General features: G+C 42.2%; 1 protein-coding gene and 1 long non-coding RNA gene across 11 annotated transcripts in view; one reads left to right on the forward strand and one right to left on the reverse strand.

The window, feature by feature from the left end:
- PLEKHM3 (pleckstrin homology domain containing M3) overlaps nt 1-14,356 on the forward strand; it is a 200,237-nt gene that overhangs the window by 117,819 nt on the left and 68,062 nt on the right. For 8 of the 9 annotated variants that reach the window (XR_007154584.1, XR_007154585.1, XM_047869606.1 and 5 more), the window contains one exon: nt 3,343-3,406. Coding sequence is in view for 7 of the 9 variants with exons in the window: in XM_047869606.1 (XP_047725562.1) it covers nt 3,343-3,406 (64 nt within the window). In the remaining 2 variants the exon portion in view is untranslated. Of the gene's footprint in view, nt 1-3,342; nt 5,123-14,356 lie in introns of those variants that run through there. The other variant, XM_047869608.1, reaches the window with a different exon arrangement.
- LOC125172101 (uncharacterized) overlaps nt 1-14,356 on the reverse strand; it is a 120,643-nt gene that overhangs the window by 22,958 nt on the left and 83,329 nt on the right. For both annotated transcript variants that reach the window (XR_007154588.1, XR_007154589.1), the window contains exon 4: nt 3,283-3,533. This is a non-coding gene — a long non-coding RNA (uncharacterized LOC125172101). The remainder of the gene's footprint in view (nt 1-3,282; nt 3,534-14,356) is intronic.

Consider the following 14,356-nt stretch of genomic DNA (forward strand, 5'->3'; position numbering starts at 1 on the left):
TTCATAGGGGCACATGTACCCCAATGTTTATAGCAGTACTTTCAAAAATAGCTAAATTATGGAAAGAGCCTAAATGTCCCATCAGCTGATGAATGGATAAAGAAGATGTGGTTTATACATACAATGGAATACTACTTGGCAATGAGAAAGAATGAAATCCTGCCATTTTCAGCAATGTGGATTAAACTGGAGGGTACTATGTTAAGTTAAATAAGTCAGTCAGAGAAAGACAGATATCATGTTTTCACTCAAATGTGGAACTTTAACAGAAGACCCTAGGGGAAGGGAAGGGGAAAAAATAGTTACAAAACAGAGGGAGGGAGGGAGGCAAACCTTAAGAAACTCTAAAATACAGAGAACAAACTGAGGGTTGATTTGGGCGGGGGCGTTAGAGGGGGAAAGGGGTGATGGAAATTGAGGAGGACACTTGTTGGGATGAGCACTGGGTGTTGTATGTAAGCGATGAATCACGAGAATCTACCCCCAAAACCAAGAGCACACTGTATACACTGTATGTTAGCCAATTTGACAATAAATTATATTAATTAATTAGTTAATTAAAATAAATTTTTTATGTTTATTGTTTACTTTTGAGGGGGGTGGGGCAGAGAGAGAATCCTAAGAAGGCTACACATAGCACAGACCCTGATGTGGGGCTTGATCCCACAACTGTAATACCATGACCCAAGCCAATATCAAGAGTTGGATGCTCAACCAACTGAGCCCCACAGGTGCCCCTCTATCTTACCACTTTTATTCAACATGGTATTGGAAGTCCTAGCTATAACAATCAAGAAAAAAAAAAGGCATCCAAATTGGAAAAGAGAAGTAAAACTGTGACTATTTGCAAATAACATGACACTATGTATAGAAAACCGTAAAGACTCCACTAAAAAATGATTAGAACTGATAAATGAATTCAGTACTGTTGCAGGAAACAAAATTAATATACAGAAATCTTTTGCAATTCTATACACTAATAACTATCAGAAAGAGAAATTATGAAAACAATATCATTTACAGTTGCATCAAGAAAAAAATACCTAGGAATAACTTTAATTGAGGAAATGAAACACCTGTACACTGAGAATGGTGAAACACCAATGAAAGAAATTGAAGCCAATACAAATAAATGGGAAGACATACCATGGACTGGAACAAATAATATTGTTAAAATGTCCATACATCCAAATCTGACCTACAGTCTGCAGATTCAGTGGAATCCCTATGAAAATACTTATGCCGGGGCGCCTGGGTGGCGCAGTCGGTTAAGCGTCCGACTTCAGCCAGGTCACAATCTCGCGGTCCGGGAGTTCGAGCCCCGCTTCGGGCTCTGGGCTGATGGCTCAGAGCCTGGAGCCTGTTTCCGATTCTGTGTCTCCCTCTCTCTCTGCCCCTCCCCCATTCATGCTCTGTCTCTCTCTGTCCCAAAAATAAATAAACGTTGAAAAGAAAATACTTATGCCATTTTTCACAAAACTAGAACAGGTAATCCCAAAATTTGTACGCAGCTACAAAGACCCTGCGTAGCCAAAGCAATCTTCAGAAAGAACAAAGCCCTGATCTCCAACTATACTACAAAGTTATCATAATGAAAATACAATGGCAGTGGCACAAAAATAAATGCATTAATTAATAGAACAGAAGAGAAAATCCAGAAATAAACCCATGCTTAGATGTTCAATTAATGTTCAACAAAGGAAACAAGAACATACAATGGGGAAAAGACAATCTCCTCAATAAATGATGTTGGGAAAACTGGACCATTTTTTTTAAATCATATACAAAACAAACTCAAAATGGAGTAAAGACTTAAATGTAAGGCCTGAAACCACGAAACTCCTAGAAGAAAATATAGGTAATAGGTTCTTGGACATTGATCTTAACGTTATTTTTTTTTGGATCTGTCTCCTCAGGCAGAGGCAACAAAAGCAAAGGCAAAAACAAACAAAAAAATCAAATGGTACTACATAAAACTAAAAAACTTTTGCACAGTGAAGAAAACCATCAACAAAAAGGTAACCTACTGAATGGGAAAAGAGATATGCAAATTACATAACTGATAAGGGATTAATATCCAAAATATATAAAGAACTCAATTCAATATCATAAAAAGAAATCAATTAAAAAATAGGCAAAGAATCTGAAGACATTTCTCCAAAGATGACACACAGATGGCTAACAGACACATGAAAAGATGCTCAACATCACTAATCATCAGGGAAATGTAAATCAAGACCACCATGAGACATCACCTCACATCTGTCAGAATGTCTAGGATAAAAAAGACAAGTAACATATGTTGGTGAAGATATGGAGAAAAGGGAACCTTTGTGTACTATTGATAGGAATATAATTTGCTGCAGTCACCATGGAAAACAGTATGGAGTTTCCTCAAAAAATTAAAACTAAAACTAAAACATATGATCCAGCAATTCCACTTCTGGGTATTTATCCACAGAAAAAATTTGAAAAGAATATGCACTCTTACATTCATTGCAATATTATTTTTAACAGCCAAGATAGGGAAGCAACCTAAATGTCCACCAGTAGGTGAATGGATTAAGAAGAGGTAATATCTACATACGATGGAATATTACCCAGCCATGAAAAAGAATGAAACTTACCCATTTGCAAAAACATGGATGAACCTAGAAGGTATAATGCTAAGTGAAATAGGACAGAGAAAGACCAATGCTGTATGATTTCACTTATATGTGGAAACTATAAAAAAAGCACACAAAACAGAAACAGACTCAAAGACACAGGGAATAATATGGTGGCTGTCAGAGGGGAGGGGGTGGGGTAAAGGATGATAGATGGGAAGGGGATTAAAAGGTACAAACTTCTAGTTATAAAATAAGACACAGTGGTGCAATGTACAGCACAGGAAATGTAGTTACTAATACATAACAACTTTGTATGGTGATAGATGGTAGTTAGATTTATCACGATGATCACTTCATAATGTATATAACTATTCAATCACTTTGTTAAATACCTGAAACTAATAGAATATTGTATGTCAGCTACACTTCAATTAAAAAAAAAAAAGAGCATTACTTCTTTTTGTCCTGAAATAAACTCATTAAGGAATTAAAAAAAAAAAAAAAAAAAAAAAAAGAAATCAAAGACCAAACTTTTACTTCCATCTCAGTATCTGTTAGAAAGAAAAAGGGTGGGTATTGTTACAGTTTCCTCAGAGACTGTTGGGAGGAGGAGTGTTGGTGCAAAGGGAAGAAGGTAGAGGAAAGAGATCTTGAATGAGACTTTGAAACTTACCAGGAAGTGTGTTTTGTGGCAGTCAACACAGTTCATTTGTCTTTCTGTCCTTGTTTTCAGAATTTTCCCCAGAGAATACCTCCTTCAACAGATCCACCTGTATTCCCTCGCTGATCTGCAGCAGGTAAGCACTCAGAAGGGCCATTTCATTGCTCTTTTCTCATTGGGAAAGTGTCTTTGTTGATTATGGTGTAGGTACTGAATTCTGCCATCATTGGGGTAGTTTCTTCATAAGCCCTGATAATCAGTTTCTACTCAGAATGAGAAAAAAAAAATTACTATAAAAAAATATTACAGGACAATAAGAAATGTTGGCAAGGATACGTAGAGACCAGAGCTCTCATACATTGTTGGTGGGAATGTGAACTGGTTGGTACAGCCACTTTGGGAGACAGTTTGGTGGTCTCTCAAAAAGTTAAACCAAGTTACAATATGAACCAGCAGTTAGTTCCACTCCTAGAATATACCCAAGAGAATTGAAAACTTATGTCCATGTAAAACTTGTACACCAATGTTCAGAGCAGCATTATTCATAATACCAAAGAATAGAAGTAACCCAGTGTTCATCAGCTGGTGAACAGATAAACAAAATGCTATATATCCACACAATGGAATATTATTTGGCCATGAAAAGGAGCAACATACATGCTACAACATAGGTGAATCTTGAAAACATCATGCTGAAAGGAGCCAGACAGAAAAGTATATGTATGATTCTGTTTAAATGAAATGTCCAAAATAGGCAAATCCACAGACAGAAAGTGGACAGATGAGTGGTTATCAGCACCTGGGGAGAACAAGGGAATGACTGGTGATGGCCTGGGGGTTTCCTTTGAGGCTGACCAAGGTGTTCTGGAATGATAACGGTGATGGTTGCACAACTTTGTGAATGTACTAAAACCCACTTTGGAAGAGTGAAGTTTATGGTATGTGAATTATATCTCAATAAAAAATTATGCAAAGAAAGAATATCTGAAAGGCAATGACTGTATGAAACTCTTTGACTTGTGCTTAAGTCACTTAAGGGAGGACCTTAAAGTTTAATGAAACATAAGAAATCATATAAGAGTCAAAATCATCTTTTAAAACTTTTATTAGTGCTCGTCCTTTTAATGATTGACCAGGTTAGCAACCAAGATGAAAACCAATATTTTTTCTGTTCAACCCAAAGTCCTGAATATGTTAAGCTTTGGTTAATCATTTAAATCAACAACTCACTGCCTAAGCAGCTTTTAGACGCTAAAAGCTTTCCATATATCTATCTATTCTTTCCAGAGTCAATTAAAAAGATAATTGTGACAACTTCCTAAGCATCTCAAATTGTTCTGATTCTGTTCTTTTGTTTATCATCGTTGTCCTCTGCTGGTTTCGCCCACAGAAATAAGGTCCGCTTAAAAACTGTTGAGATCCTTCAGTCATTTTACAAGACTTTAAAGTGTTGTTGTTTTTTAACTTCAAACTTTGGTGTTTTCTTTGTACAGTCTGAGGGAGGAAAGTTATTTTAAATGGTAGTAGTTTTAGAGAATTTAGTTGGAACGATCTGAGAGAATAGGAGTGTTTTAACTTCCATGTGTACATCAAGTTTAACCTATTTGCACATATCAGCTTGTTCTATTCTTCAGTCCTGTATACCCTTTACTACCTAATCGAGCGGCAATGATCTGCTGGCTGGGGTGGGAAAAGGTATATTACAATTGCCCAGTGGTGTTCAAGGAGAAGAATTGATTAAAATATCTATTACACACTTATCTATTTTCTAGAACTTCACTTGATCATAGTATCTGAGAACCCATTTGAGAAGTATGTTTAAAGGCATGGACATAGTCTTGTAAGGGTGGTTTAAAATAGAATGGGTGGGTTCCAAAGTGAGTAGTTTTTGAGGAAGCCTTTTTTTTTTTTTTAAAGCTTATTTTGAGAGAGAGAGAGAGAGAGAGAGAGAGAGAGAGAGAGAGAGCGCGCATGCCCATGCAGGAAGGGAAGGGGCAGAGAGAGAGAGGGAGAGAGAATCCCAAGTAAGCCCCACTCTCAGTGCAGAGCCTGACGTGGGGCTTGATCTCAAGACCTAAGCTGAAATCAAGAGTCGGAGGCTTAACTGACTGAGCCACCCAGGCACCCCTGAGGAAGCCTTTCAAAAATGGTTACCAGATGAAAAGAAGGAATCAGAGCAATTCCATATTCATTTTGGGGTATCAGAGTAGTGTATCCATTTGGCACGATAAAGCCTGCTATTTAAAGCTTCCCTATGCCTTGCAGACTCCCCCAGCACCGCCCCCTTGTATAATCAAACCACATATGCCACGCAGCTCACTTAAGTCAGTGACAGCAGTATTCCTGGTGGGCTGGACCATTAGCCCCTGGAGCCCCATAAGCAGCTTAATCAGTTTTCAGCCTCAGTAGTAAAGCGATAGAGGCAATCAGCAGCTCATCAAACTCCCTGGGTTGGGGGGATGGCTAGAGCTCTGTGCATCCATTTAATACACAACAGCTCACTCTAACCTGGTTCTTTGTGCCTGGTTTTAAGATCCTCAGACTTATCATATTTAGAGGAAGTTTAATTCAATTACTTTTTCTGCCTGAGGTGGTTTAAATTGAATTTAGCTTTTGATCTGTCCGCATCTAGGCTATCAGTACTGAAGGGCACCTCCACCCCATTTTCTCTTAGTTTCTCAGTTTCAGGCATGTTTTCTGAATCCGGACTGTTCTTGCAAATACGTAAGAGAAGGGAGCACAAGAGGAGAAAAAAATGCACTATTGGTCTGTGACAGAGTGTGAGTGACAGCAGGCAGTCCAGCCTAACTGATGGAGCTGCCGGCCCTGTGCTGTCCTGTCCCCTTCTGTCCTGTGTGTGGCTGCACGGTCATCCCGTTTCATGTCAGCTTTAGGAGTTTTAAAGTTATTTCCCCCCCATTTCATTTCCCTCTGCACTCCTAAAATAAAGGTTTCTATAAAAGCAGATCTAGCACATCAAATAACTACAGAAAAATGAACTTCAGTTTATAAATTTTGCAGGGGGTAGAAGGTACGCTACAGGAAGTAACTGAAGAGTTAGACACCTTGAATGACAATAACATAAATATCCTTCCTAAAGGCATAGACTGCTCTCCACAGATTCCTCCTCAGTGAATTCGATTTTTCCCATTAGCATTTACTTAAAAAACAAAATGTGAACATCAACCAAAAATCAAACAAGGTAAGAATTTGGTGATGGTGTGGATATCACCAAAAATCAAACAAGGTAAGAATTTAAGAAACATGGTAAAGGGGGACTTACGATTTAAGCGTCTATAATCTTAAAATAACAAGTACACAAAACACTAGTAATAGCTAAGATAAAGGTGCTGGAAGAATTCTGGTATCAAAAAATTTGCTTCCTTCTCATATCTCTGTTTTCATTTATATAAGTAACAATCCCAAAGTTGAGGAGACAGACTCAGTTCAACAACGTGGCTGGAGGTTTCAAGCTACCTGAATGCTTCTGATGTTACATTCAAGACCAATTGCTCCCCGCTTCTCATTTTCTAAACTTAGTGGCCTCCTTTACACACATTCTTCTTTACATCTGTACGCTTGGGTGTGAGGAGACGAACCGCACAGACTGACCCTGCTTAGCGGAAGAGGCTCCCTGCACTTGTTCTGGGAGCTGTAGTTGCCTGCTTGCTGGCCAGTGAGTGCCAATTATCGGCAAAGGTTGTAGCTCATGCTGGTACCGAGTCCCCAGTTGTCTGTTTATTTCACCAGTGATTAAGTTGCTCACTGGGTTTTACTAGCACCTCATAAAGGTAGTAGTTGAACAACACAGTCATTACGTGACTATAATCAGTTGGCAGCATTATAACATGCAACACAGAAGATGGGACCAAGTACTCCTCCTGCCTTGTAGCAGGTCCAAGGACAGCAAAAGACAGGGACGGAGGCTCTCCAAATCCTAGGAACTCAGAGGGGCACTGACTGGAGCCCATCATTTCTTAAGTCTAGAATTTCAGGTGAATCTCTCTCCAGGATAGTAGATACTGTTAGAGAAACTTATTCAATCCATGTTCTTTGAATATAAGTCTAACATAATATATTGTTGATTTTTTTTTAATGTTTATTTTGAGAGAGGGGAGGGAGAGCAGGTATGCATGCATGTGACCGGTGGAGGAGGAGGAGGAGGAGGAGGAGGAGGAGGAGGAGGAGGAGAGAGAGAGAGACAGAGAATCTCAAGCAGCCTCCACACTGTCAGCACAGAGCCCAACATGGGGCTTGATCCCAGCAACCATGAGATCATGACCTGAGCTGAAGTCAAGAGTCAGATGCTTCACTGACTGATCCAAATAGAATCATAAGCAGAAGCTTTCTTTCAGGAGGTGTGATTGCAGTGTTTGCTTTGTTTTTTAAATGACAGAGCAGTTCCTTATAAAGGATTTGGCAGACAAGGACTAAGCATATATCAATGAATGAACAAGTACTGAGGCATGTTTTGAATGGGGGAAACTGAGGCACTGCTTTTTAAAAGCTTTCTCCTGCTTTGATACTTCAAGAGGGGGAAGTAGAAAATAATTTGTGTCTTGTTATTTTCTGTCTGTCCAGCATTTTCACAAATCCATGGAAAGGCTAAATTAAGATAGGGATATGATAAAAAGATAAGCCCCAAGGAATCAGCAGGAACAATACCATAACTCTCAATGCATTAGCTTTCTGCAGTAGCTCTCCCCTTTCCCTGTAAAGTACGTGACAGACCGTCTTCTTACTTACATTGCTGATAGGAAAACTCCACATTTTACCAATAGAATACATTAGTATATGTAAGTTAACATTCAAGAGATTATTGTTGCTCTTAAGGAACAAATCAGAACCCTGGTTTAATAGCTCATTCCCCAGACTGTGTAAGTGATAGGAGAATTCTTCTCAAGTTCCTTCTGTTTGCCGAAAGGAAAGGTCAGATTTAACTTCTAAATTTTAGCTACCTGTGCTCTTGTGACAAAACCTAAAAATGTATATTAATGACTAACTCTTCTGGTGTTACTCACCTTTGGGGCATATGTAAGCTAAGCATTGAATGATTCTATTTGTACATGATTCATGAGAAAGGATACTGGAGGATCCCATGGGTGAGGCAGTTGGTTAAAGCAGCCCCTCCCCTCGACTCCCTCCACTGCTTACCACCTACCCAACACGCACCCTACTGTTGTGGGACAATCTCAGGAGCTGATTTCCCCATCATCCACCTTCCCCCAGCCCTCAGTTTCAAACTAGACCTTACCTTCAAGTTAAGGCAATTTAGATTCCAGTTAATACAAAATACTACCTGAGAAGAATAAATTATTTTGTCACAAGTTCTTTTGTCTTGTGAATAAGTTGAAAGCACAGGATGATATTCAGGAGGAGATATATTTCAACAGATAGGATGATGCAAAAAAGATGGAACAGTCTGGAATTTGGAGTACTTACTAAAAAGATGTAAAGTGGGAAGGATGCCAGAGGGGAGGGCCCATAGCACTTAAGAGCCATGAAAAGAGAGAGGAGTAAATCAAATGCATACTACCTTTCTAGAGTTGCCTAGAATGGTCTGAACTGCTTGCTTTATGCTAAAGCAGTAAACACTTACGTTAAGCAACTAGGCATGTAAATATTTGATGTATCAATAGATGGATGGATGGATGGATACATTCACTATCCCCAAACTTATTAGCACACTTTGTCCCCAAAGAAAAGCAAACTAGTTTTAGCCCCTAAACCAAACTCTAATGCTGCTCTATAAAACAACAATGTACAGAATTCTAAAACCAAGTAAGAATCTACACCTTTTTTGTATTGGGATAATGGCACGTTGTTTACTGTTGCAAACTTTCTGCACACTAAACATTCCTAGACAGCTAGCTGACTTTTCAGTTAACTTTTTTGCCCCGTACCCATATGACTTAGGAATTGTCATCTCTGTGACCTAAACATTTGTCAGAATTGGGTCCTACCGTGAAGATTATCTACTCTTTCCTAGCTAGTGAGTGCAGCCACTAAAAGGCAATGTTTAAGACATTTTGAGGCCACTTTTTAAAAACATGCTTTGCTGAATTCCTCTTTGAGGAAGTGTGTGAGTGATCTTGCATGGCCCTGCCCCACCAAGCAAACAATCAGAGAAAGTTATTCTCTGTGGGCACTGTTTGTGAGCAGACAAAGGCCGAGCCTAAGTGGGCACCCAGCACAGCTGCCCTTTCACCAAAGAAGCAACAGGTGATGACCTTTCTTCACACGAGGCTGACATCTTTGAATCCACAGTCCACAGGAGCACAGCGCCTCGGTGCCCACAACCGAGTCACCAGTCTCCAAGCCTCAGCAGCCTGAGGAATTGTATTCACAGCCTCTCAGCACCCCTGATCCCCGGACCATTGTCCACCCAGGCATTAGCGGGCAGGGTAACTAATTAGGAGCGTTCGGACTTAACAAGCAGAAAAACAAAGTGTGACAGCTTGCCTGTGTTGTTCCCTGGCCAGGGCCTGTGTCCGCTGCAGCCACCACTGCCCTCAGAAGCTTCTGGGGTGATCTGGGGCAAGATAGGAGTGGGGCCTCCGTGAAAACATCACTAAATCTTCCTTAGCTACTTTAGCCACCGTTGTTCTACTCAGTGAGCTAGAAAAGACCGTAAGTTACTTGGGGGAGGGGAGGGCACACATCATGCCTTTTAAATAAGCACGTTTTTTAAAAGTGTGCAAGGGGTACAGGGAAGAATTGAATGTCATTCTTTGAAGCATTCACAGGTTGGCATCAGAGCAAATGGAAAACTCACTGTTTCTCAGAGAGGCGTATCTTGAGTAGGTGCTGAATAGTCCAGGCCTCGAATTCAGTCTTCCAGGGGGTTTCAGATCTTGGGGGAGGGGAGAGTGACGACCACTGCTAAGTGCCTGGGCTGGAAGCTGGGTCTGCTGACTCCTTGGCAGAGGCCTTAAATCTCTGGAGTTTTGTGGATCTTGACTACCATTTTTTTTTTTTTTTTTTTTTTTTGGTGTTTTGGTGATGGGGCCAGTTAGCTGAGCTAAAGCAGGTGATTAACAAGGTAGTGATACAGATTGTTCTTTATGCCAGCCGGTTAGTCTTTCTTTGCTTGGAGAACACTTTGTCTGTCTGCAGACCCAGGCCCCACACCCAACTACATCCACGCACCTGGTCCAGAGACACAGTAAAGGATTGGGGAGGGTGGGCTGTGGCAGAAAACGTGGTTAGCTAAGGGCAAAGTATTGCCCTTCTTGGGCAACCAGGCCAGAAAGAGGACCATGTGTTGTAAGTGCTGGATAGAGAGCCTCAGTCTCCAGCTGAGAAAGAACTCAGTTGAGATAAGGATTCCAGAAGTCAAATGTGAGCCCTGGAAGTATAAACAGCATGATCATAGGGGAGGTCGCAGCCACAGAGGTAGGTGGTGCTCAGTCAGGGCTGATGGAGATCACTTTCCTGGAATCTAGTTTCCTGGCTCTGCTTCTACTATGGCTTCCAACCAGCTGGGATTTTGTTGTTGTTGTTGATTTGGGGGTTGTATTATTGTTGTTTCCCATTTATAAAAAAGCAGTTATGGGGCACCAGGATGGCTTAGTCGGTTGAGTATCCAACTCTTGATTTCAGCTCAGGTCATGATCTCATGGCTCGTGCACTCGAGCCCTGCATCAGGCTCTGTGCTAACAGTGAGGAGCCTGCTTGAGAGTCTTTCTCTCTCTCCGCCCCTCCCCTGCTTGCACGTGCATGCTCTGTCTCAAAAATAAACATTAAAAAGCAGTTATATTACTGACTAGGCAAAGGCCTGCTTTCAAAAACACTTTACTTAAAGATATAGACAGAGTAAGGTTAGTGTCGATCTTACCATTGGTGGAATCAGACCCTCCCTGCCTGGCCCCTCAGCTTGCCGCTTCACACACAAATGTTGTTAGTCGCTAGGAACAGGCAAGAATGAACTGCCATCAAAACTAATCTGTCACGTGGTCAGATAACTGTCACAGTGGCTGTTGCTCAGTGGGGCCTAGTTCCGTGCACGAGTTACCTATTTCTGTTTAACAGATTACCCCAAAACTCAGTAACTAAAACAGAAGTAAACCCTTGTCTCCCAGGTCTCTGCGGGGCAGGAATGTGGGAGCAGTCTAATTGGGCATTTTGGGTTCAGGCTGTTCGGAGGCTGCAGCCCAGGTGTCATTTGGGGCCACAGTCATTGGAAGAAGCCCTGACTGGGGCCGGGGCATCTGCTTCCAAGGTGGGTTAGTTCCACAGCAACCGAAAGTTGGTGCTGGCCATCGATGGGAGCCCTCTGCCCCTCCTCATGTGGGCCCTGCCACATGCTGCCCTGTGGGGGATCTGAGTGAGTGAAAGCCAGCAGAGGCTACTCTTTGTGGGTCTTTGCCTCTCGAGTCAGATAGCCATCACTTCTGCCATATTCTATTTGTTTGACATAAGTCACTAAGTTGGGCCCACACCCGAGGAGAAGTGCACTGCCACAACCAGAGAGCTTACAGTTTTGAGAGAGACAGACAGACAGATTGAGCACAAGCAGGGGAGGGGCAGAGAGCGAGGGAGACACAGAATCCGAAGCAGGCTCCAGGCTCCGAGCTGTCAGCACAGGGCCTGATGCGGGGCTCGAACCCACAAACCGTGAGACCATGACCTGAGACAAAGTTGGACACTTAACTGACTGAGCCACCCAGACATCCCATAAACATGTTTTAAACCCATCATATCCTATAATAGCAGCCTGTCCTATCTGTATACTTCTTTTACGTATGTATTTTGAATGTATTTTTTACCATTTAAAAAGCATTCTTTCCAAAACAACCTTGTGAGGTCGGCAGCTCTGCCTTGTCTCATGTCCATTTCACGGGCAAGAATGCAGACGTAGATAAACTAGCTGGCTTGCCAGAGCTACACAGCTTCTGCTAAGTGACTGAACCAAGACTGAAACCAAACTTTCCTGCCTCCTTGTCCAGTGTTCTCTCTGCTGTACCATAGGAGTGTACGTGTTAAGCAGGCAGCCCCCTGAGTAATCTCACACTCTTGGAAGCAGCCACCATGTTGTAAGGAAGCCCAAACCAGCTCATGCACAGAGACCGCAAAGAGAGGCCACATGTAGTCATTCTAGCTGACAGCCCCAGTGAGTCCTGGCAGACAGCCGTCATCAGCCACTAGGCATGTGAGTAAAGATACTTTTAAAGGATTCCGGCCTCTAGCTTTCAACTCTTCTCAGCAGAGGCAACAGATGGAGCGGAGAAAAGCCATCTCCACCATTTCCTGCCTGAGATTCTGACTCACAGATTCTGAGAATAAAATGATGGCCTTACACCACTAGGTTTGGGGTATTTTGTTTTGCAACAGTACTCACTGGAACACCAGTAACTCAGCTGTTAGATCACAGCCTCTAGGAAGCTCTCTGAGTTGAAATGTGAGGGTCCAGGCTGAAGCCAGATGGAGGGAAATGGGAGGAGAACTTTCAGGCCTTGGTAGCATCAAAGCCATCAGTGACCTAATCTACAGTGTTTCTATCAGGGAGGCAAACAGGAAAAAGGTTTTATTACTGACATTTGACATTTCTGAAGAATGTTCCGTCTGCATGCTTCAGGATTATTTTGAAAAATTGTCCCAACACACGTTCACGGAACATGTATGATGGGATCATTTGACTTTCCTTAGGAATGAATGTGATAAAAAAATCTGAGTCTCCAAGCTAGAGCTACAGAGAGCATGGAGTTCATAATTTTTCTATCCCACCTGTGCTCCTGAAGCAGGAGCCCAGTTCTCAGTCACCAAACCCTTGGCTGCACACCTATTCATTCATTCATTCATTCATTCAGATGTTAATTAAGCATATACTCATAACTACATGCCCAGAGTTATGCTGGCCTTGAAGTTGAGAGCACATTTTCTCAGGAAAGGACTACTGAGTCTTACTGATTACGGTCAAACTCCTGTACTCTGTACTCTGTCTTTGTGTCAAGAGCTTCTGGTAGAGGCTGCCCATGACTGTGTTCAACCTAATGACATCCAGCAGGATTTCACCCCTTGATGCCTCATGCCAGCCACTCTGCCACATTTGTAGTTGGTCTTCAAGGGGCCAGAGGGATCTTGAGAAGGCTGTCTAGTGAGGTATTGAAGGCTGAGGAGGGTTCTAGCCTTTTCACCAAGTTCATTCACTGGATGTTGCCCCAGGGATGGAACGAGGGAGGATGGCAGACTCACAAGACAGCATTAGCACTTGTGTCTTTGATGACACCACTGGCTGCACGTGATGGTGAGCAGCAGTTCCATCTACGTTTGGAACGTGGTGCTTTTCAAGAATACCGCACCCATCCTTCTGACGAAAAGTTAGCTGACTGGGGCAGCTTTTCTCATTATTTGTTTTGAAACTTCTGGCCAAGCCCTAGTGAACCATCAACACATTTGCTCCTGGCATTTTAAACAAGATTAAAGTCATTTGTGACAGCAGGGAAGATCTTTATAGCCCAAGAAATCAAGGAAAGGTAGAAGGAGCAGCATCAGTCATTCAGGAAGCTACTGAAGCATTAATAAGCCCGGACCTCTGTTAGCTGTTGAACAGGTTTCTTGTCAGTCAGAAATTCACTTCTCTCCCAAGAGCCAGTCATTCATTTATCTATCCATACAAGAAACAAGTGATAAATGTCATATTAGGTACCAAGCACTTCCTGTGCCAAGTGCTGGGGACAGGATAGAGAATGCACAGCACCTGCCCTCTCAGAACATTCTCTCCCAGTTCTGTACTGGTATGCCAAGCACATCGGAGGGGCAGCCTAACCATTCCATTCTGCATTTAAAGGAGAGAAATAAGAGAACTGGGGCTTTAGCACAGGGTTATGTTGACTCCGGCTTCCGCAGGGGCCAGGCGAGTGGCATGGCATCTGTGCCTGACGCAGGCCCAAGTAGACGCTTCAGGTCGTGATGAGGAGCCAGAGTACATCCTCCTCTGAAGGGGACAGCTGTTACTCAGTAGCTCCGGAGCTGTCATCTCTTCCCGTTTTCCAAGAGAAGCCGGAAATCCGCATTTTTATGTGAAATTTCTTTATATTTAAACACTCTGCAGGCCAAACAAAACACAGCCACTGGTTTTGACCTC

This window comes from Prionailurus viverrinus, chromosome C1 (genome assembly GCF_022837055.1).
Source record: "Prionailurus viverrinus isolate Anna chromosome C1, UM_Priviv_1.0, whole genome shotgun sequence".
In the NCBI taxonomy this organism is placed as follows: Eukaryota; Metazoa; Chordata; class Mammalia; order Carnivora; family Felidae; genus Prionailurus; species Prionailurus viverrinus.